Source organism: Notamacropus eugenii, chromosome 5 (assembly GCF_028372415.1).
Source record: "Notamacropus eugenii isolate mMacEug1 chromosome 5, mMacEug1.pri_v2, whole genome shotgun sequence".
Taxonomy (NCBI): domain Eukaryota; kingdom Metazoa; phylum Chordata; class Mammalia; order Diprotodontia; family Macropodidae; genus Notamacropus; species Notamacropus eugenii.
The window spans coordinates 193,252,132-193,275,262 of record NC_092876.1 but is presented as its reverse complement, the minus strand read 5'-3'; the positions used below and the strand labels follow the sequence as shown (position 1 = coordinate 193,275,262).

General features: G+C 36.7%; 1 protein-coding gene across 8 annotated transcripts in view; it reads left to right on the top strand.

Annotated features, from left to right (window-relative positions):
• ATP8A2 (ATPase phospholipid transporting 8A2) overlaps nt 1–23,131 on the top strand; it is a 761,757-nt gene that overhangs the window by 368,266 nt on the left and 370,360 nt on the right. For all 8 annotated transcript variants that reach the window (XM_072611751.1, XM_072611756.1, XM_072611754.1 and 5 more), the window contains one exon: nt 13,118–13,290. In XM_072611751.1, coding sequence (XP_072467852.1) covers nt 13,118–13,290 — 173 coding nt within the window. The remainder of the gene's footprint in view (nt 1–13,117; nt 13,291–23,131) is intronic.

Genomic DNA, 23,131 nt, shown 5'->3' with positions numbered 1-23,131 from the left:
CACTTCCATGTTCACATCTTGAAAATGAGAATAATACCTACTTTTTGATAGAATGTAGGTTCCTTGGCAACCAGACTTGTTTTCATTTTTGTTTTGAAATGTCTAGCAGCAGTGCACAGCAATAAATACTTAAATGAATTCCTATCTATGACTCTTCTTAGAGCATTCTAAACCATTTTTAATATTTTGACTAAGAAATTCTTGAAGGTGCTATACTCTGGGTAAAGTATTCTTTTTTTCCTATTTGTTTTGTTTTTTCACTGTCATCCTTGATCATAGGAAAAAAAATTATAGGATAGAAAACTTGATGTGGTTCTCAAGCCCCATTTTAACCGTCAGTTAAATTTTTTTCTCAAATGGAACTTGTTGTAAATCACAAGATATAGTAATTTAAGATTTCATTTCCTTTTATTGTTCTCATCTGTTTTCTTGGGCAAATTCAGCTAAATAGATAGCTAAGAAGTTTTAAAAAAATTTTTAAGGAGATTAACACAAAACTTAGGACTTGGATTGCCTTCAAATGAAAATTTATTATAGTCAGATTATATAGGGATGAGGACTAGATCTGTGTATAGGGAACTCCCTCTCCAGATAAAGATTACTACTGCTTTCTCTCCAACTAATGATCCTCAAGAATTACCTAGAACACTGAGCCCTGAGTTTCCCAGGATCTCATAGAAAAAAGTTGAAGGATTTGAACCCTGGTTTTGAGGCTGACTATCTGCTACACCAAATGATTGCAATAATTTTGACTTAGATTTATTGAGGACCTGATAGTGTGCAAAGTGCCATAGTTGACTTCATTTTATTTTTGTTTAACTCTGTCAAGTAGTGTAAAGTATTATCTCTTCTTTTCAAGTGAGGAGAGTGAGGCTTAGTGTTGACTTACCCCAGGTCACCAGCTAGTCAGTAGCATGGCCAGGACTTGAGTCCAGGCCCTTCTGCTCCCGTCCAGCATTCTTTCCCCTACTCTGCACTGATATTAATGATGACTGGATCCAGCGCAGGACGAAGCTCGTGTGCTCTGAGTTGCCTGAGAGAACAATCCTGGTATTGAGATGCTTCTGGCTCAACATCCTACCATCATTCTGCCAATGTTTATTTTTTCAGGCTCATGGGCCCAGAAAAACAATGTTACCAAATTGACACTGGCCATGAAAGCTTCTGAGAAGCGATCTCTGTTTTGCTTCACTTATCTTTTATTAGTTTTATTGTAAGTGTTTATCATGAGACAAGGTGAAGTTCAAGACAGCATTGATCTGATTGCTTCTGCTGTGTGCACTGTGGTCTTGGGCTTTCCTCTGGATTGACCGTATCAAGTTCTTCTACTGTTGTGAATGAAAATAATCAGTTGGTGAAAGCACAGAATTAGAAACCTCTTGGTCTATTTATTTCTGTGTCTCAAGAATTCTGATTTAAAGCAGACTTTATTTCAACTAACATGAACAGTAAGTTTGTTCAGGAGTCTTTAAGTGAATAGATCAATGCTTTTTGCTCCTTGTCTGTGAGAAAAACTTTTTAAGGAAAAGGTCAAAGTTTCATTTATGGTGCTAGATTCCAATTATATTACATTTAATATAAGAAAGTTGGGGCTATATCTTTACTACTCTCAATATATTGTCACACACACTATAGCCAGCATACTCTTCTGTGAATCGTTATTACTGTTATCTAAATATTTCTGAAATATTGAACGTTTTCCTTGTAATGGAATGTGACTTGCAGCATCTATGACATAAGATAAACTTGACCACCCTGAAGATTCTTCTGGGTTCATTAAACCTAGACAGGAGTAGTTTGGACAGTTTAACAGCTGTTCTTGAGCTCTTCATGGAGAAGATTTCATCTCTTAAGTTACACAGAAAGACTCCTATTTTAAATTGCTTTTGCAAGTAACATTTCTTCTGTTCTTTTAAGCTTCTCAGAATTGAGGAGGCCTAGAAGTAAATGAATCCAAAACCAAAAAGAGAAAAAATCCATCACAGGCTCCACTAAAAGCTATCACTCAGGCATTCTCTTTTTACTTAAAATGTTTATATTGCAAAGCAGATATTTTTTGTTCTCTGTGGAGTTTTACCAACATCTTGACAGATGTGATATATGTGCATGTGTTTTGCAAAACTAAATCCTTGTAGAATGAAATTTGGGATTCTTTAGGAAATTTATGTTTCTAAAATGTACATCTATGTATGTATATATACAAATATATTCATATCTATGTAGAGAAAATATGCATATGGGAAAATCCATAATTTTATCAACTAAGTGGTTTAAGTTTTACTGAATAATCTACATTATCTAGATAGATTGAATAAAGCTGTGGTACAGTGCCCACATCAAATGGCCTAGGAACCTCTCAAAGAGAGACTGCATAGATATCTTGTGTGAGCAGATTGCCTTTTTATCATAATGAGAGCTTGCTGTGTCCAGATGTTTAGTACATGTGACCTTCTGGAAAACTACTAGGTAAGTCCCCTCACGACTTACTAGCTGTGTGATCCCAGACAAGACACTTAACCTCTGTTTACCTCAGTTTCCTCAACTGTAAAATGGGAATGATAATAGAATCTACCTACTAGATTTGTTGTGAGGAACAAATGAGATGTTAATTTCAAAGAACTTAGCACACACAGTCTGACACATAAGAACTGTATAAATGTTAGTTATTGATATTATGATTATTACTTGAGAGATAGCCCATACTGGCCTTTTCACTTGGGCTGCAGATCCTCTTTCTCTTACATATTATTTTTTATTTTATAAAACTGATATTACTTATTTTGACGAAACTAACAAATGTCATATACTGAAACAACTCCTCTGCCCCTGTCCAGTGTGTTACCACAAAATAGTAAATCCAGTCCTACAAGAATCTATTAAATACGTGTAGTAGTGTCCTAGATGCTAGGAATATAAAGTAAAGCAAAACAGAAGACAGGTCCCATTCTCAGTGAGCTTATATTCTGCTGCTGGGATATAACACATACACTGATAAGAATGTACATGGTAATTTGAGAAGGCAGGAAAGCACTAATCTTAAGGGGATTGGGAAAGAATTTTTTTTAAAGACATGGTACATGAGCTAAGGCTTGAAGGGAGTAGGGATTCTAAGAGTCAGAGGTGAGAAGGGATAAAATGTAATCTCCTTGGGCACAAAGTACTGTTTCTTTTTTGGTTCTTTTATTCCTTGTATATGTTCTTTTATCCATGTATATGTCACATGATGGGTATTAATTTGAAGTATGCAAAGGCATGAAGACTGGAGATAGAGTGCCAAGTTCAGGAACATAAAGCCAGCCCAGTTTGACTCATGCAGAGGAAATATATGCAATATAAGCTTGGAAGGGTAGGCTGGAGCTACATTATAATGCCAGGATAACTAGTTATCCCAGAGGCAACAGCAGGTCCCTGAAGGTCTTTGAGCATTGTAAACTTGTGCTTTAGGAAGATTATTTTGGCAGGCATGAAGGAAGATAGATTGACAAGGGAAAGGACTAAAAGTCCAATGAGGAGGCGTTTGCAGTAGTGCAAGAGTGAAGTGATGAGGGTTTGAACGGGAGTAGTAACTGTGTGAGTAGATAGAAAGAAAGAGATGGAACGGAGGACAACATTTGGCAATTGACTAGATATGGCAAATGAGAGAGAAAGTCATGAATGACTCGGAGATTGTAAATGAAGGAATTAAAAAACATTGATTAAGCATTTAATATGTGCAAAGTGTAAGGGACAAAAATAGAAAGCTATGATAGATCCTGTGCTCAAGGAGCCCACAGGTCTTTAAGTTTTCTTTATGAATTTTTTTAAATTAAGCTTTTGTTTTCTCTTCCTTGCCCTCTCACTCTTCCTCCATTGAAAAGAAAATCAGGACTCCTGTAACAAATATACATACTCAAGTAGAACAAATTCCCACAATGGACATATGCAAAAATGCCTGTTCCATTGTGCATGTTTAGTCCATCACCTCCATATCAGCTGTTGAGTTGCATGCTTCCTCATCTGTCCTTAGTAATCATGCTTGGTCAGGACATTGATCAGCTTCAGTTCCACAGTCTTTCAAACTTGTTCAAGTTTTAAGTGTTGTTGTTATAGTATAAACTGTTCTTCTGGTTCTCACTTGGATTTGTATCAGTTCATAGAAGACTTCTCAGGTTTCCTTCTTCTTTGATCTCCTGGGGTTACACGCCTAGTAGTTTTATCATTGAGTCAAAGAATATACTCATTTTAGTAACTTTGATCACAGTTTCAAATTTTTTTCTAGAATGACTAGTCCAATCTATGCATTAATATGCCTCTTTTCCTGAAGCCTCATCAACACTTACTTTCCTTATTTGTCCACTTTGCCAGTCTTATGGGTATGAAGTAGAAAATCAGTGTTGCTATACTTAGCAATTCCCTACTTTTTTTTTTTTTTTTAGCTATTCCCAGCATTTTTCACATGGTTGTTGGTAAGTTTGAATTTCTTCCTTTGAAAACTGCCTCTACGTCCTGTGACTATGAGTGTGGCATTTAGTCTTATGGGTATGAATCAGTTCCTTAGATATTTTGAATATGAGACCTTTTTAAGAGGAAACTTGATAATGCAGAGATAGAACACTGGACCCAGAGTCAGGAAGACCTGAGTTCAAATCCAGTCTTAGACACTTACCAGCTTGCCCCAGACAAGTCACACAACCTTTCTGTACCTCAATTTCCTTAACTGTAAAATAATAATACCAACAACCAGATGTTTGTAAAGTAATTTGCAAACCTTAGAGCATTATATAAAAACTTCAGCTGTCATTATCATCAGAGAAGCTTGCTTCCAAGATTTTTTCCCTGTTTTCCCTTCTAGTTTTAACTACATTGGTTTTCTGCATGCAAAAACTTTAAAATTTTATATAATCAAAATTGCCCATTTTTCCTGTGATTTTCTCTGTATCTTGTGTGGTCATGAACTGTTCCCCTGTTCATAGATTTGAAACCATATTTCTACCAAACTTCTTTAATATTTTTTATGGTGTCACCTTTTATGCATAAATGACAAATCCATTTAGAGCTTATCTTGGCAAATGGTATGAAGTGCTAGTCTAAATCTCTTTTCTGCCAGACTAATTTCCAATTTTCCAATCAGTTTTTGTCAAATATTAACTCCTTCTCTCAGTATTTGGGCTCCCTTTGTTTATCCAACTATAAAGTACTATGCTGTTTCCTTCTGTATGTGCTGTACCTAATCTATTGCCATGATTGACTTCTCTCTTAGCTAATATAGAAGCATTTTGTCCATTATTGCATTGTAGTACAGTTTGAGATTTGATAGGTCTCTTTCCCACTTTTTGTTTGTTTTTTTCCTTGAAATTCTTAACTTCTTGTTCTCTAGATGAATTTTATTATTCTTTCTTGATCTATAAAGTAATCCTTTGGTAGTTTGATGCATATGGCACTGAAATAAATTAATTTAGACAGGACTGTCATTTTTATTAAATTGGCTCTGACTATGAGTATTGATATTTCTTCAGTTATTTAGATCAATGTAGATTTATGCAAAGATTGTTTTTTTTAGTTGTATTTATATGGTCCCTGTGCATATCTTGGTATGTAGACTTCAGAGTATTTTATGAGTGTCATAGCTATTTTAAATGGAATTACTCTTACCATCAGGAATTTATTAGTAACATACAGACATATTAGTCATTTATGTGACTACGTTTTCTGTCTTGCAACTTGAAATAAAGTTATTTCTGTTAGCTTTCAGTTGACACTCTAGGGTTATCTAAGTGTGTGTGTGTGTGTGTGTGTGTGTGTGTGTGTGTGTGTGTGTGTGTGTGTGTTACCAGCAAGGAGTGATGTTTTTCTTCTTTCTTTATACTTATTCCCACCACTTCTGTTTCTGGTCTTATTACTATAGATAACATTTCTAGCACCCTTTCAAATAGTGATAGTAATAGTGGATATCACTGCTTTACCCCTGTTCTTATGGGAAAAGCCTCTAGTTCATCCTTTTTGGCTCTTGGTTTTAGAGGAATAACAGTTAGCATGCTAAGGAAAGGTTCGTTTATTCCTGTGTCTTCTAGTTTGATTTATTTTTTTTTTTAGTAGAAGTGGGTGGTGTATGTTCTCAAAAGCTTTTTTCCCTATATCTATTAATATAATCATTATTTTTGTTATCATTAATAACATGACCAGTTTTGTTGATACTTTTCCTAAAATTGAACCAACGATAGATTTTTGGTATAAATCTAGCCTGGTTATAGTGTATAATCTCTTGAATTATGTTGTTATACCTTCTTAGTAATATTTTCATTTAGTTAGTGAGATTTGTCTCTCTCTGAAGGGAATATATTAAGGTCCTCCACTATTAAGAGTTTCACTATTTTTCCCTTTAACTTATTTATGTTTTCTTTTAAATATTTAGATGCTAAGCCATTTGTCAGTCGTTATTTATTAAGTACCTACTATGTTTCAGTCACTTTACTAAGCTCTGGGTATAGAGAGAACAGTAAAAGACAGCTTCTGCTCTCAGGGAATTCACAATCTAATAAGGGAGACAGCTTGTAAACAACTGTGTACAAACAAAATGTGTGTGTTAAAGAATCTCAAGAATCTCAAAGTTAATTTGCAAAATCAGGAAGGAAGGGGTGGGGTCTATTAATACTATATCATAAACTATTCTACAAAAAAACTCATTAAAATGATTTGGTACTGGTTAAAAAATAGAAAAGTTGATCTGGGGAACTGATCTGTTGGAAATAGACCAACAATTCGGCAAAAATTAGGTTTAAACTAACTTACATCTTGTTCAAATGGATATGTGACTTAGATGATAAAATCATATCATAAACAAATGAAAGAAACAAGGAAGAAATTTCCTATCAAATAGATGCATAGGAGAAGAGAGTTCATGACTAAAGTGATGGAGAAGATGCTACAAGATAAAACAGGCAGTTTCAATAAATAAAAATGTCTTTTCTCAAACAACTCTAATGTAGTTAAAATTGAAAAGGAAACAGGTAAATAGGGGAACAATCTTTGAAGCAAGTTCCTCTCACCAAATTTATAAGATTGAGTCATTTCCCAATAAATAAATGACCATGCCATCATTACTACGTGGGAAAAAAATGCTCCAAACTACAAATAATTAGAGAGATGCAAATTAAAGCAACTTTGAGATTCCACCTTAACACCTATCAGTCTGTCAAAGATGACAAAAAGAAAAAAAAGCTATTAGAGAGACTTTGGGAAAACAAATATGACAGTGCCCTGTTTGTTGAACTTAAATTGGTCTCCAGGCATTCTGGAAAGCATTTTGGAAGGATCCCCAAAGAGTTCCTAAACTGTACATACCTTTTGACCCAACTTCATCACTACTAAGCCCATGCTCCAATGAAATCAAAAAGAGAGGAAGAGGACTTATACACACACACACACACACACACACACACACACACACACACACTCAGACTTCCTATTGGGAATGAGTAAACAAATCATAGTACATGGCTGTGATAAAATATTATTGTGTCACAAGACATGATGAAATGGACAATTTTAGAGGAAACTTTGGGAAATGATGCAGAGTGAAGTGAGCAGAACGAGCAGAACAATTTATGCAATGACATATACAATATAAAGAAAAACAATTTTGAAAAACTTTACATTCTAATATGCAGTGATAAACCTAAATTCAGAAGACTGAAGATGAAACATACTATATAGGTCCTGCCAGAAAAAATTATAAACTTAAATTGTAGAGAAAGACACACATTTTCAGGCAAGGTTAAGGAATTTGTTTTGCTAGACTATATGTTTTTATTAAGGTTTTACTTTTCATTCTCTTTTTTGGGGGGATTCTGGATTTTCTTTTTTGAATATATAATTCATTTTTCACTTTTCAACATTCACTTCCACAAGAATTTGAATTCCCATTTTATAAATGCTGAAACAAACTCAGAAAGGTTAAGCCATTCTTGCAAGGTTAGTAAATATCACAGATAGCATTCAAACCTTGGAGTCTCCCAACTTCAAAGTCAGTGCTTTTACCAGTGTAGCACAGGGGTCATTTCCCAGTGTTTAAATCCTCAAAGAATATTAACAATTAGTTCTCAAGAGAAAAAAAGTGCATACTACTAACAGTCACTGAGAAAAATGCCAATCAATACAGGTCTAAGAATTTACCTCATTATCAGCAAATAGGGACAAAAAATGACAGTCAGAAATAGTTAAAGTTGGAAGGGCACCCAAAGATTAGGCAAATTGATTAAGGAAGTTAAAGATAGAAAGGTCCCACATAGAGCAACATATTCATTTGTGGCAAAACTTTTTGTGATAGCAGGTAATGGGAAACAGCTGATGAGCCATTGAATGTGAAATACCTAAACAGAATGTGTTCTGAATATAATAGATCATGTGTTGGCGAATTCTGCTTTTTAAAGTTTTTTTCATTAGCTTTTTGGACCTCTTTTGCCATTTGGGTTAGTCTATTTCTAAAGGTATTATTTTCTTCAGCATTTTTTGGGGTTCCTTTAGCAAGTTGTTGACTTGTTTTTCATTATTTTATTGCATCACTCTCATTTCTCTTCCCAATTTTTCTTCCACCTATCCTACTTGATTTTCAAACTCCTTTTTGAGCTCTCCAATGTCTTGAGACCATTGTATTTTTTTTCGGAGGCTTTGGATGCAGACGCCTTTACCTTACTATCTTCCTCTGATATTATGCCTTACTCTTCCTCATCCAAAAGGATGGTAGAAAATACCTTTTTCCTAAGAAAGTAACCTTCTGTAGTCTTATTTCTCCCCCACCCCTTTGGGCATTTTCCCAACCAGGTACTTGACTTTTAAGTCTTTTGTCAAGTGGAGGGTATATTACCCTAGAATTCAGAAGTTGTGTGCAACTGTTCTCTGAGATATATCTAGGGACCTGTAAATTCTCAGTTACTTCAAGGTGGCACAATCAAGGGAAAGGAATTTACTCCTCTCCTGTCCTGTACTCTGGTCTGTGAATAACCAAAAGCACTCTTTTCTGCACTGAAACTGTGAGTAGGATTCCCTCTCCAGAGTAACCACCAGCTCTGCCACGCCAACACTCTTCCTTGCCCCAGGACCATCATTCAGGACTGAGAACCAGATCAGCCACATGGTTCCCCCAGGGTCTTTTGGCTGAGGGCCCCAAAAGTGTAAACTGCTGCAGCAGTGGCTGCCACTGCCCTGTGGCCAGACCTGGCTCCCCTCTCACCCAGGTGGAAGAGTTTTCTTACTGACCTTTGAAGCTGTCTTTGGCATTTGTGGTTTGAGAAATCCGGGAGCCACAGCTGCTACCCGTGATTCTGTGCCCTGGAGCCTGCTCCAGTCCTATCAGTGAAGTGTGGCCCAGGCTGGGCTATGTTCTGCTCCGTTCTGAGCCTGGGGTGATAAACCTCTCCTGTCAGCCTTCCAGGCTCTCTTGGGCTGGAAATCTGTTTCACTCCGTTATTTTGTGGCTTCTGCTGCTCTTTAGTTTGTTTGAGAGTCATTTTTTACAAGTATTTTATGGGCTATAGGGGAGAGCTAGAAGAGGTCTGTCCCCCTGCTCCACCATCTTGGCTCTGCCCCCTTTTTCATTCTCTTTTTAAACTTTCCTCATTTTGTGGTGAGGGGGAAATGAGAGGTACAGGTAAGTGCTCATGTAAACATAAAAATTTGTTAAGATAATAACAACTAGCAATAAAGATTTGTTGAATTTCTTTGTAAGAGTAACTTTCAAGTAGACTGGATCTAGAGGTTTAAATATTCTTTCGTAGACCTAAGTTACACATGCATATATGTATATGTGCATATACGTATACACATATGTATATACACACATACTATGTGTGTGTGTATACCTTCATTTACTTTTTAAGAAACAAAAGAATTGGTTGAAAGAGCTAGGGGCATATACCCTAGAGAAGAGGAGATTTAGAGGGACTATGGAATAGCTGTCTTCAAGTATTTTAGGGTCTATCATGTAGAAAAGAGATTGTCCCCATAGAATAGAGCTGGTAGTGATGGGAAGAAGTTATAGAGAAACAGATTTTGACTCAATTTGAGGAAAGTAATTATAATTATCTGAGAAAGAAAGACACTCCAGAGACCTAAGGTCCATGTTACTAGGGATCTTCTACCAGAGATAGAGTGACCACTTGTAAGTCATGTTACATATTTCAAGCATGGGTTGTACTAGATGACTGGAGATTCAGTGATCATCTGGAAAAACATTTGTTACAGTGAAAGGAAGTAATAAGAGTTATAATTTTGTGCTTTTGACTTTTGTAGTCTTAGGTTTTTTTCTTGAAATTTTTGTAGCTATATCTGTTATGTACCTTAATTCTTCAAAGAAATTACATTTTATTAAATATTTCACTAATAAGATAGGTTTATATCCTTGTGTATAGCCATTATATGAAAATCTGGGTTTTTAAAACAAGTAAATTAGGGAGTAGTGAATTGTTTCATGAAAGTATTCACCTTAGTATTCTTTTACATGGCAGCTTCCCCTTGGAACATATAAACTAGTTATAAGCCAATTTTTACAAAATACAATCCAGCTGTTCACTAGTATTGCAAAAAGCAAGGTACATATTTATGGTTAATCACAACCAGGAAGAAAAATATGTGCATATGTAAATATAAGTTACAGGGATCCAATGATGGGAGGGCCATCTGGTTAAGAAATACATTTCCTGTGAGGACCTAGGTCCCAAGAGTTGGACCAGATGGCAAGAATCGAAGACTCCGAATTCCCTTAGATCACTGTACTGACAGCAAAGAGATAACATATTAAGGAAATGAGATGGGAGGTAGGACTTTCAATAAAAGAAAAGTAAATGAAATCATACAGGGTGATGAACAAGAGAGGAGGAATCAACAAGAACTCGAATTCATATGCCAACCACAATAAGAATTGAAAGTTAACTCAGGGGTTCTTAACCTAGGGGTCTATGCATAAATTTCAAGGAGGAGCCTATGAACTTATGTTTTTTAAATATAGTGACAAATGTTTTAATTGATTTCTTTATCCTCTGTATTTTATTTATGCCCTTAAAACATGTATACTTGAGCCAGAATAACATTGTTAAATGGTAGATTTGTGTTACTAGGCTGCCCAGTGGATCCAAGACAGAAAAAAGGATTAGCCTTTGAACTAAATTGACAGCAAAGCAGGCTGTTTGCAGGCAGGAATCTTATAATTTTAAAGAATTATATAACACATAGAATTTTATAGAATTTTTTATCAGAGAAATGGACCTTAGAGATCCAACACCCTCATTTCATAGTCAAAGAAATTTAGAAGTAGGGAAGGGAAGTTTCTTGCTAAAGTCACCCAGAAAGCAGTAGCAGAATTATCCAGTCCCCCTGACTCTGAGTTGAAGGCTTTTTCTAATTCTATATGACTTCTAAGTTTCCTTCCAGCTCTGAAACACTGTAGTTCTACATTGTCTCAAGAACATAGTAGTAGGTTACTAGTTTCTGCTAGATGATTCCATAAATGGGTACCTCCTACAAAAATAATACCATATATTTTCTTAGGATCAAAACAGCCATTTAACATCCCCAGTAGACATATGGGACAGGTGGTTTTAACCCTACTTTACAAAGCAAATTGGCCCCTAGATATTCAGTGATTTGCCTAACATTATATAGCAAATTAGTGGCAAGAATCAAGATCTTTATGTTTTTCTGTTTTAGCATCCTGACTCAGCAACAGACTGATCTTAAGAAACAATAAATAGTATAGGGATACCTTCTATACATCTGCCCTTTTAATAAAAATCCGTTTAACATATCAGTTACCTTTCCTTCTGAACACATCTACCATCCATTAACATTGCATTCCTACAGCACTACTTTATTTATTCTTTCCAGTAGTAGAAATATCAAATGTTATTTTTGGTTAAGGGCATGGGAAGTTCTAAATGCATCCCCTTCTAATAAGCCCCAAAGTCGTTGTTGAGAATGAAAAATGATTCAGTAAGATGAGAGGTTCCAGTTTTACAGTGGTAGCTGAGTCTAAAATTAAACTCTACAGAGGGAGAGAGTCTTCGCTGATTTTTTGCATTTAATTAAATATGCAGAGTATTTGCAGCATATGCAGTATATTCAATGTCTATCTGTCTCTCTCCCTCTCTTTCCCTCTCCCTCCCTCTCCCTCTCTCCCCTCCTCACACACACACACACACACACACACACACACACACACACACACACACACACACACACTGATTAGAACTACCCTTTATAGAATCCTAATTAACTTAATAGTGCCATTTAAAACTGAGCCACATCCACTCTTAAGTTGACCGTGTATGGCACCTAGCTGCTGTTACCACCCCTATTCTGACCTTGTATTTCTTTTTTCAGGGCTTTAGTTTAGAATTACAAACCTCATTGATTTGAGTAACTGTTCAGGGATCAAATTTGCTACCTTAATATAATCCCACATTCTAATTCCAACTGGAAACAAACATCAAGCCTAGATAAGTCCCTGTAGTCTGGAAATGGTGTTTCATGTATGTTTCCTGTTATGAGAAGTAAATTTCTTTTCATAAAAACACATTAAGAATATGACCTAAAGGCCTCTGAAAAGTCTGAGAATACAGACTTATAAATGTTATTTTTCCACTTATTGTTGATAGGAAACTTGACAAAAATCGCATAACATTTAAAACACATCTGGTGCCACATTGAGAAAGCTAATTGTCTGCCAAATTACCTGATGATGAAGATGACCTTACTACCTTTGAAGTGCATATTAGGAATAAATACTCGTATGGAGTTTCCCTTTCCATTTGTATTAAAAGACCAAGGGTCACAGAAAAATGTGAAAGAGAAGGCACAAACAAAATACACAATAACCTCTTTTAATCAGACTAGGATTTGAATGGTTGAAATCCAGTACTAATTCAAACTTAGATGAATTTACTCATTGAAGTACCAAAAAGACCTCAGTATAAGGCATGTTGACCAGGACAGTAGACTCTTGATGACATTAATGTGAAGTGTTAGTATATAAGGATAAGATGAACAGTGATATTGCATTTTTTGAAGGGTTGTACTGAAATTTCAGAACTTTTTGATGGAAGAATTTAGATTTAGTTCTTACTCTCCTATACCTTTCTTATTTCAGGCAACAAGAGAAGCCCTCACTCAGCACTGTGTCTGCCTTGGAAATTCTCTGGGCAAAGAAAATGACATTGCCTTGATCATTGATGGCCACACATTGAAGTATGCCCTCTCATTCGAAGTCAGACAGATCTTCCTGGATTTGGCCCTTTCATGTAAAGCAGTCATCTGTTGCAGGTAGGAGGATATTCAGTATTCACCCACTTTGTGTGGATGTTGTATCAGAGTGACTTTTTTCATGTAAATGCAGAGATTCCATACTATCTGCAAGGTCCAAATGTATCTTTTAGTTGTTAAGTTAAACATTTTCAGGAGCCATTATATCATTGTTAAATCATAGATCTGTGCCTACTAGCATGATGAAGGATTTAAATTAAAATCCTCCATATAGTATGACATTATAGCTGTAATCATGTGCTGATAGTGCAGAACAAAACAGAGAAGAGTCTGATTACCATTAGGATGGGAGCTTCCCATACATTCTGTCGATTAGCTCCTCTAATTCTGAATGTCTGGGCAAGAGCCCAACTTCCAAAAGTGTGGTGTTTGTTTATTTATGTGTCTCTTGTCATAGGTCAGCTTCTTTCTCAAGCTTTGTGGTTGAGTTCCTTTCAGACAACAAGGAGCTTTGGTCTGGTTTTTATTATGTGTATTTTTCTGTTGAAATCTAATCAGTAGAGGTATGGATAGTCTGTGTATATTTCTTCATGTTAATCTTTCAGGGTTAATAAAGGTGGGTGGCATCACATTCTGTTGATAACTAGATGTTATGATGAGAAGAAAGCAAAGCTGTTTGCAAAGAAGGGAAAATTAGATGGGAGGAAATGAATTCTTAATAAACCAGCAAAGGGGACTCCATCAGTAATAAAATGAATGAATGAATAAATATAAATAAATAAGGTGAAAAAGGTTTGCCTCTCAAGATAAAGACCTAAGTGTACCAGTCCTCAAATCATCCTGACAGTCTAGATTCATGAAAATAGTATGACCATATTTGAAACTCATCTGATGATTACTCTAAAAGTGTACACAGTTATCTTGTCTCCTTGGACCCCAAGCTCTGTGTCAACCCTGGGCTGGGCAAATGTGGCACTTACTTGATGTCACCACTGTCCAGTGGTCCTGTGTTGCTTGTAGCTACTAATCTTATTCATGCCTATGTCAGACCGTTGCATGACCCTTAGCTATCTACTTCTTCTGCCAGAACTCTGAATCATTCATATGCTCCTAAAACCCCTTAAAGACACCTGATTGCCAGGGCAGTGTCTTAGAATACTCAGCAAGCTCCAACCTTGCTTTTAAAAAATGCAAAAGAAGAGGAAAAGGCAATTCAGCAAAACTAACTAGCACATCAATCATGTCTACTGTGCAGAATATGTATTATTTATATCTGTATCTCACCTCTGCAAAACGCTGAGGGAATATGTATTTTTAGCTACTTTTTGAAACCAACTTTGATCATTATAATTATGACGTTTAATTTCAACTTTTTCATTTCTGTTGATGTTACTGATATTTGTATTGTTTTCTTGATTCTGCTTATACTATTTTGCATCAGTTGAAATATCTTCCCCTGCTTTTCTGCAGTCTTAAGCTGTTGTTAATTCTTTGTTTATAGTGCAACCATGATCTGTTATATTCAGAACACATTCTGTTTAGGTATTTCACATTCAATGGCTCATCAGCTGTTTCCCATTACCTGCTATCACAAAAAGTTTTGCCACAAATGAATATGTTGCTCTATGTGGGACCTTTCTATCTTTAACTTCCTTAATCAATTTGCCTAATCTTTGGGTGCCCTTCCAACTTTAACTATTTCTGACTGTCATTTTTTGTCCCTATTTGCTGATAATGAGGTAAATTCTTAGACCTGTATTGATTGGCATTTTTCTCAGTGATTGTTAGTAGTATGCACTTTTTTTCTCTTGAGAACTAATTGTTAATATTCTTTGAGGATTTAAACATTGGGAAATGACCCCTGTGCTACATTGGTAAAAGCACTGACTTTGAAGTTGGGAGACTCCAAGGTTTGAATGCTATCTGTGATATTTACTAACCTTGCAAGAATGGCTTAACCTTTCTGAGTTTGTTTCAGCATTTATAAAATGGGAATAATGGTAATAATAATGCCTATATTATTTACCTCACAAGACTGTCGTAAAGAAAGCACCTTGTAAGCTTTAAAAAGCTATTTAAATGTGAGTAGTTGCATCATTATTATCATTATTGCTTTCGGTTAGTTGTCCTGGCACCACTTTTTCTCATTTCCAGGCTATCGTTCATCCTGTCTCCCAAATAGTCCTTCTAATGCATAGTTTATCACACCATTGGTCTGCTCAGAAATCTTGAGTAGGGCTCCCCTGCCTACTCAGTAAAATCCACATTTTTATGCTGCCATTCAAGACTCTTGACAATTTTGCCCCAGCCTGACTTTCATACAAATTTCTTTCATGTGTTACTAGAATCTTAGATATACTTTTAGGTTTTCCTGCACTCTCTAATCTGTGCTTTTTTACATAGTTTTCTGTGTCTGAAAAGAGGCACCTTTACCTATTTAAATATCATCCTTTAAGGCCCATTTCAGGTTCCACTTCTTCCACGGAGTACCTCTGTTGATGATCTACCTCCTTTCAACTAGTAATTACCCCTCCCCCCTTAAATCTCTCTCTCTACTCCAATGATCCCTATTTACTTATTCATAGTCATTCATATTCCTTGCCTTATCTGTATCCTGAGCACCAGCATAGTGCCTAGCACCTCACAGACACTTAATAAATGCTTGTGGACTGATGTAGTTGTGAGGGAATTCAAGAATACACACGCACACGCACACACCAATATGTATCTATATTGAAAATGTAATACATAATATAGAGTCTATATATAAAGATATAACACATACATGTAATGAACACAACACACAGAATATTGGAATTTGTACTATATAATACTTAAATTACAAATATTACAAGAATTACATAATATTTAATACACACATGATTCCCATGTTGACACATATATACATATATGTATACACACACAAAGGTGAAAATGTATGTAGCACCTGCCTTCAAGCAGCTTAAAACCTAGTGGTGAGTTTTTTTGTGTGTGCATAGGTATGTATGCACACATGTGTATATATGCACATACTTACATATAACACATCCATACCATATATATGTAAACATTTGTATATTTATACATATATTCATATATACATATATGTGTATATATTGACAACCACATACATGTGTGTGTATGTATATATCCATATGTATATACATGTACAATCTCATCCTAAACCCGCTAAATTTTAAACCACTAGAAAGTAGGAGCTATGAAATTTTTCATCTTTCTATTACTAGTGCTTCATATAATATCTCATATTTCATAGTGACCCTGACTACAGGTTTGACTAATTTTTTTAAGATAGATGAGCAAAATGATGTACTTGGAAAGATAATATAACATAGACAGGAATAATATATTGGCAGTCATTCTTAGGACATATTGGACTGATAGTAATCTGGCTTTTCAGTTTATCTTGAATGAATGAACTTTTTTGGTTGTATTTTGACCACCTTTTTTTTTTTAATTGTGAGTTGACTTTTTTTTACTTCCTTGTTTTGGATGCAGATGAAATTGTTTGTACTGAACTTTTTATAAGGCTCAGCCTTCTTCTATTGGTGGACAATAGTAAGGGATTAAGTGATAGAAACCAAGTGGTAGACTATTTATTTTCAGATGAAGATGTGGTTCAAGAATTTGCTCTGTTACTAGCTGTATGATCTTGGGCGATTCACTTAACTTTTCTAGGACTCACTTTCCTTATCTATAAAATTAGGAGATCAGATTAAAGCATCATTTCCTAAATTATTTTCCACAGAATTCTAGTGTTGTATGATGTGAATATAATTTTATGGTAATATATTTTCCCTCTAAAGTGTTATAAATAAAATGACAGTTATAAATATGGACTTAGAGACAGCTTGGAACAAAACAGAGAGCTGCCTTAGGCTCTGAAGGTCTTAGTTCAAATTCCTTCTGATATACTAGTTGTATGACTTCAAATCTCATAAGCATCTAAAAATGATATTAATAATAGCTAGCATTTCTATAGTGCTTTAAGTGTCACAGAATATTTGACAAATATCTCCTTTTGTCCCCCCATCAACTCTGGAAGGTAGTTGCTATTACTATCCTCATATTACAGATGAAAAAACTAAAATAGAGGTTAAATGACTTACTCAGAGTCTTGCAGCTTGTAATACCTACCTCAGGTCTTCCTAAATGTAGTCCATACTCTCTCTGTTAAAACACCTAGCTGCCTCATGTTTGACTTGTCGCTTAACCTTATGGTACTCTCAGGCAATTCTGTGCCCTCTATACAAATAAAATCACAGAGATTATATAGGTGTCAATAGAAACAAAGCACAAGACTTTGTCCTGACTGCCAGGAGGGTCTATGCGTGATAGTGCTGGTGATGGAATTGAGGTGGGAAGTGGGGTGAGAAGAACACAACAAGGAGCCACTTGTGAACAGTTGGGCTTGAAGAGCAGCAGGGAGTGGTGGTTGGCAGGGAGCTGGTGAGCAGGAAAGAAGCCTGGATCATCATGCTCTCTTGCCCTTTCAGAACCACCATTGCTGTTCTCAAAGTTCCAGGATCTGCTTTCCTGGACTGGCCTTTCATTCCTAGCCCCACACCAGTGTCCTAACAAGTGGAGACCCCACCAATGACTGAGGGAAGGGGGTTCACCTTATACACTATCATAGACCAACAGGGGATCATCCTTCAAAAGAAACAAAAAAGGCTGGCAGGGATGCTTCATAGCTCAACGCAGACTGAGTTGTAAAGACTGCTGACTCAAGTCAGTTTGTTATAATGGTCCCTGCCTCCTCCAACTTGAAATATGGTCCTTTGGTCAAGAGTGCCCTATTTTTTTAAATCCATAAGGTTCTGTTAAAAGTGGTTCTGACCCCAGGACCCTGTTATTTAAGGTTCAATGTTGGGACAAAATGAGGCATTCACAAGATATTGAAAAGTTAACAGAAGGAAATTTACTTTGTTTGCAAATTAAAAAAAGTAAAACTGTGAGCATACAGTGACATTTGGCCTTGCTCAGCTCTGCAATACAACTCTGACAATAATAATAATAAACATTTGCATAGCGGTAAGTTCCACACACGGTGTGGAGTACTTCACAGTTATTCACAAGAATTATCACATCCACCTGGGAGGTAGATGGCATTATAATCTCTATTTTAAAGATGAAGAATTTCAGGCAAATAGAAATTGAGTGACTCAGCCAGAGTCACACAGCTGGTAAGTATCTGAGAATGAATTGGAACATAGGTCTTCCTGACCCCAGACCCAATGCTCCGTCCACTGTACCTCTTAGAGAACTGCCTAACGGGAAATGTATCTTGTCAGTAAAGTAAGATATGGCAACTCTAGTGGGCTTCGGAGGAGTCCAGACTCCATATAGTTGGTACATTTTATGCCCTAATGTGACCAAGAAGCTGCTAAGGGAGGTAGACGTCAATCAAGTCCTGAAGACAGCTTATATTATCTTTTAGGAAAAACTAATCCTTGTTGCAAGAAAATGGGAAACCCTTGTCCTATTACACCTCTACCACAAGATACGATAACTTGGCCCAGTTTAACCTATTTCTCTAAACCCAGAAGGGCTCTTCTCATTTGCTCCAAACTCTAGACCAGACTTGATTGATTCCATCTGTATAATTCCAGCCCTTTGTTCAGTGGCAAGATAGCTATCTTTAAGTACTTAAAATTAGTGATGTGGAAGAGGGATTCAGATTGTTTTGTTTGGCGCACCAGGGCTGAGACTGGAGCAATGGTGAAAGTGGCCTGGAGGGGAATTTAGGTTTGACCCCTGAAAAAAACTTCCTAACAATTAGATCTGTTTAAAAGCGAAATGTGCTAACTGGGGAGGTAGTGGACTCCCCTGCATGGAGGTGTTCAAACAAAAGCCACATTAACCTCTTGTCAGGTATCTTGTAGGTTCAGGTAAGTCCAGTTCTTTCATGAGATGAACTGAAGGGCTAAGGAGATGCTTTACCACTCTGAAACGTGGTTATTTTGTTTCTAAATGATCTCTACGGTCTTATACCAGGAAGACATCCCGATTCTCAGTTTAAGGAAGAGACCTTAGCTCTGTTTGATTTGAGTGAACACTAAGAATGGGAGAGATACGAAGTGTGGAAGGAGTTTGGGGGAGGACTTCTCCCTTACAACCTTTTCTTTGTGTTTATGTTGTAAAGTAACTGAGTAAGCATATGCCTGATTGTGTGGCTGGCTCATTGATTTTGAGCTAAATAAATATGACACTACAAACTGTTGGTGCTTTTCCCTGAGGCCAGAAGGAATCGGAAGTGAGCCAGTTCCTTTCCAGATGCCCCCTCATGCTCAAGTAACCAACTTTTTCAGTTATTGGGGTAGAAGGGGAGGCAAGGAGGAAAGGAACAAGGAACAATGTACACGGAAAAGTACTGAAAATTGTAAAGCCAAGCCAAAAAAAAAAAAGTGATGTAACTTCATAAGTTTACAAAGGGAAATAAAAGTAAGTAGGTTTGAGTCTCAGGAGAGAGTGAGGAATGCCTTTAAGGCTTTACAAGAACAGTCTCTTTTCTTGCCAGGTGCATGATACTGAAGAAAGAAAAACATTTTTTAAAAATTCCTACTCTCAACTGTTTTAACAGTATTTTGTGTGTCACATAAGACTGTACACTCTAAAACTCCACAGGAAGGAGCTCAACCCCTAATTTGGCACAACTGGAGGAAATTGCAAATTAAATATATTGCAGTCTTCAAACAAACATTAATTGAGGAGGGGAATCTGATTCTTTGGGTTGTTTTTTTGTTCTGTTTTGTTTTCTTTCATTTCTTTAGGTATGATGGTGCACCATTTTATTCTCCAGAAAGGTCTTTTTTTTAAAGGTATTCTTAGAGTCCTAGAACTCTATATGAGTACAGGATGTACCTTTTAAAAAGATATGTTTACTACTCAGTCACAGTTTTAAAAATACTTAAATTCTGTTTATTTCCTTGGCCACAGAAACTGTAGGCAAAATGGATTCACAGCAGTGTTCTTTCAAAAGGCAATTCTAATAAATTGTATCCATTTCTGAAACAAGAGAAGGAGCTGGTTCCTTCTGGAGGAAAATTAAAAATAACAACAACAACAACAACAGCAAAAAACCTTGGTAGTCCCATAAAAGTATAACAGACTGTTTCTCATAGATTTAGTTCAAAGTCTGATTAATTTTATGTAAAAGTCAGATTTAACAGTTCTGGACTAGGGACTATGTGGTATAATGAAAAGGGACCTGAATTTGGCCTTTGAAGGCCACCTCTGAAACTAGCTGTCTTATTCTCTCTGAACCCTCCTCAACTCTGTCTCTTGGTTTGCCTTCCTTTCTTCAGTCTTCGTTAAAATACCATTTTCTGGGGGGTGGAGCCAAGATGGCGGAGTAGGACGGACCTGTAAAAGCTCTCTTCCCACAACCCATAAAATACTTGTAAAAATGACTCTAAACAAATTCTAGAGCAGCAGAAGCCACAAAACAACAGAGTGAAAGAGATTTCCAGTCCAACACAGCCTGGAAGGTTGATAGGAAAGGTCTATTGCACCAGACTCGGAGCAGAGCACAGCCCACAGGGCCCAGATCAGCCTTGGCTGCACAGCGTGACAGGAACAGGATGGGAGCAGGCCTCAGGGGGTGGACTCCCCTGCAGCAGCTACAGTTCCCAGATTCCTCAACCAACAAATGCCAGAGACAGCTTCAAAGGTCAGTGAGAAAGCTCTTTCAGCTGGGTGAGAGTGGAACACAATCTAGCCCTGGTCCCAGGCAGTGGCAGCCCTCATTTTTGTAGCCCTCGGCCTAAAGCCCCTGGGGGAATTGAGCCACTGATCTGGGTTTCAGCCCTGAGTGAAGGTCCTGGGGTGAGGAAAGCACTCTCTGGTGTGGTGGAGCTGGTGGAGGCCCTGGAGAGGGAATCCTACTCACAGATCCTGGGCAGAAGAGTGTTTATGGTTGCTCCCAGACCAAAGCACAGGCCAGGAGAGGAGAGGAATAAACTCCTCTCCCTTGATTGTGCCACCTTGGAGGAAATGAGAACTTACAGGTCCCTAGAGTATACCCTCCTCTTGACAAAGGACTCAAAAGTCAAGTAACTGGCTGAGAAAATGGCCAAAAAAGGGGAAAAAAATAAAACTATGGTGAACAGATATTTTCTTCCATTCTTTCTGATGAGGAAGAACAATACATATCATTAGAAGAAGACATAAAAGTCAAGGCTTCTGCATCCAAAACCTACAAAATAAATATGCAATGGTCTCAAGCTATGAAAGAACTCAAAAAGGATTTTGAAAATCAAGTTAGGAAAGGTGGAGGAAAAATTGGGAAGAGAAATGAGAGTGATGCAAGAAATCTTGAAAAGCGAGTCAACAGCTTGCTAAAGGAGACTCAAAAAATGCTGAAGAAAATAACACCTTTAAAAATAGACTAATTCAAATGGGAAAAGAGATCCAAAAAAGTCAAAGAGGAGAAGAATGCTTTAAAAAGCCAAATTAGCCAAATGGAAAAGGAGGTTCAAAAGCTCACTGAAGAAAATATAGTTCCTTAAAAAATTAAAATGGAGCAGATGAAGCTAATGACTTTATGAGAAACCAAGAAATTACAAAACAAAACCAAAAGAATGAAAAAATGGAAGACAGTGTGAAATACCTCATTTGAAAAACAGCTGACTTGGAAAATAGATACAGGAGAGACAATTTTAAAATTATGGGACTACCTGAAAGCCATGATGAAAAAAAGAGGCTAGACATCATGTTTCATGAAATTATCAAGGAAAATTGCCCTGATATTCTGGAACCAGAGAGTAAAATAAATATTAATAGAATCCAACAATCATCTCCTGAATGGGATCTGAAAAGAATAGCTCCTAGGAATATTGTAGCAAAACTCCAGGGTTCCCAACTCAAGGAGAAAATATTGGAAGCAACCAGAAAGAAATAATTTGAGTATTATGGAAATACAATCAAGATAACACAAGATCCAGCAGCTACTACATTAAGGGATTGAAGGGCTTGGAATGTGATATTCCAGAAGTCAAAGGAACTGGAATTAAAAAGCAAGAATCACCTATCCAGCCAAACTGAGTATAATACTTCAGGGGGAAAAATGGTCATTCAGTGAAACAGAGGACTTTCAAGCATTCCTGATGAAAAGACCAGAGCTGAATAGAAAATTTGACTTTCAAACACAAAAATCAAGAGAAGCATGAAAAGGTAAACAGGAAAGAGAAATCATGAGGGACTTAGTAAAGTTGAACTTTTTGCATTCCTATATGTAAAGATAATATTTGTAACTCTTGAAACTTTTCTCAGTGTTTGGATAGTTGGAGGGATTATAATACATATACATAGACCAAGGGCACAGGGTGAGTTGAATAGGAAGGGATGATATCTAAAAAAATAAAGTTCAGGGGTGAGAGAGGAATATATTGGGAGGAGAAAGGGTTACACAGAATGGGGCACATTATCTCTCATAAAAGAGGCAAGAAGAAGCTTTTTCAATGGAGAGAAAAAGTGGGGAGGTGAGAGGGAAAAAGTGAAGCTTACTCTCATCACATTTGGCGTAAAGAGGAAATAACATGCACACTCAATTTGGTATAACAATTTATCTTACACTACAGGAAAGTAGGGGAGAAAGGGATAAGTGGGGTATGGGGGGGATGATAGAAGGGAGGGATAATGGGAGGAGGAAGTAATCAGAAGTAAACACTTTAGGGGAGGGACAAGGTCAAAAGAAAGAATAGATAAATTGGGGGAGCAGAATAGGATGAAGGGAAATATAGTTAGTCTTTCACAATATGACTATTATGAAAGCCTTTTGCAAAACTACACATATATAGCCTATATTGAATTGCTTGCCTTCTCAGTGGGGATGGGTGGGGAGAGAGGAAGGGAGAGAAGTTGGAACTCAAAGTTTTAG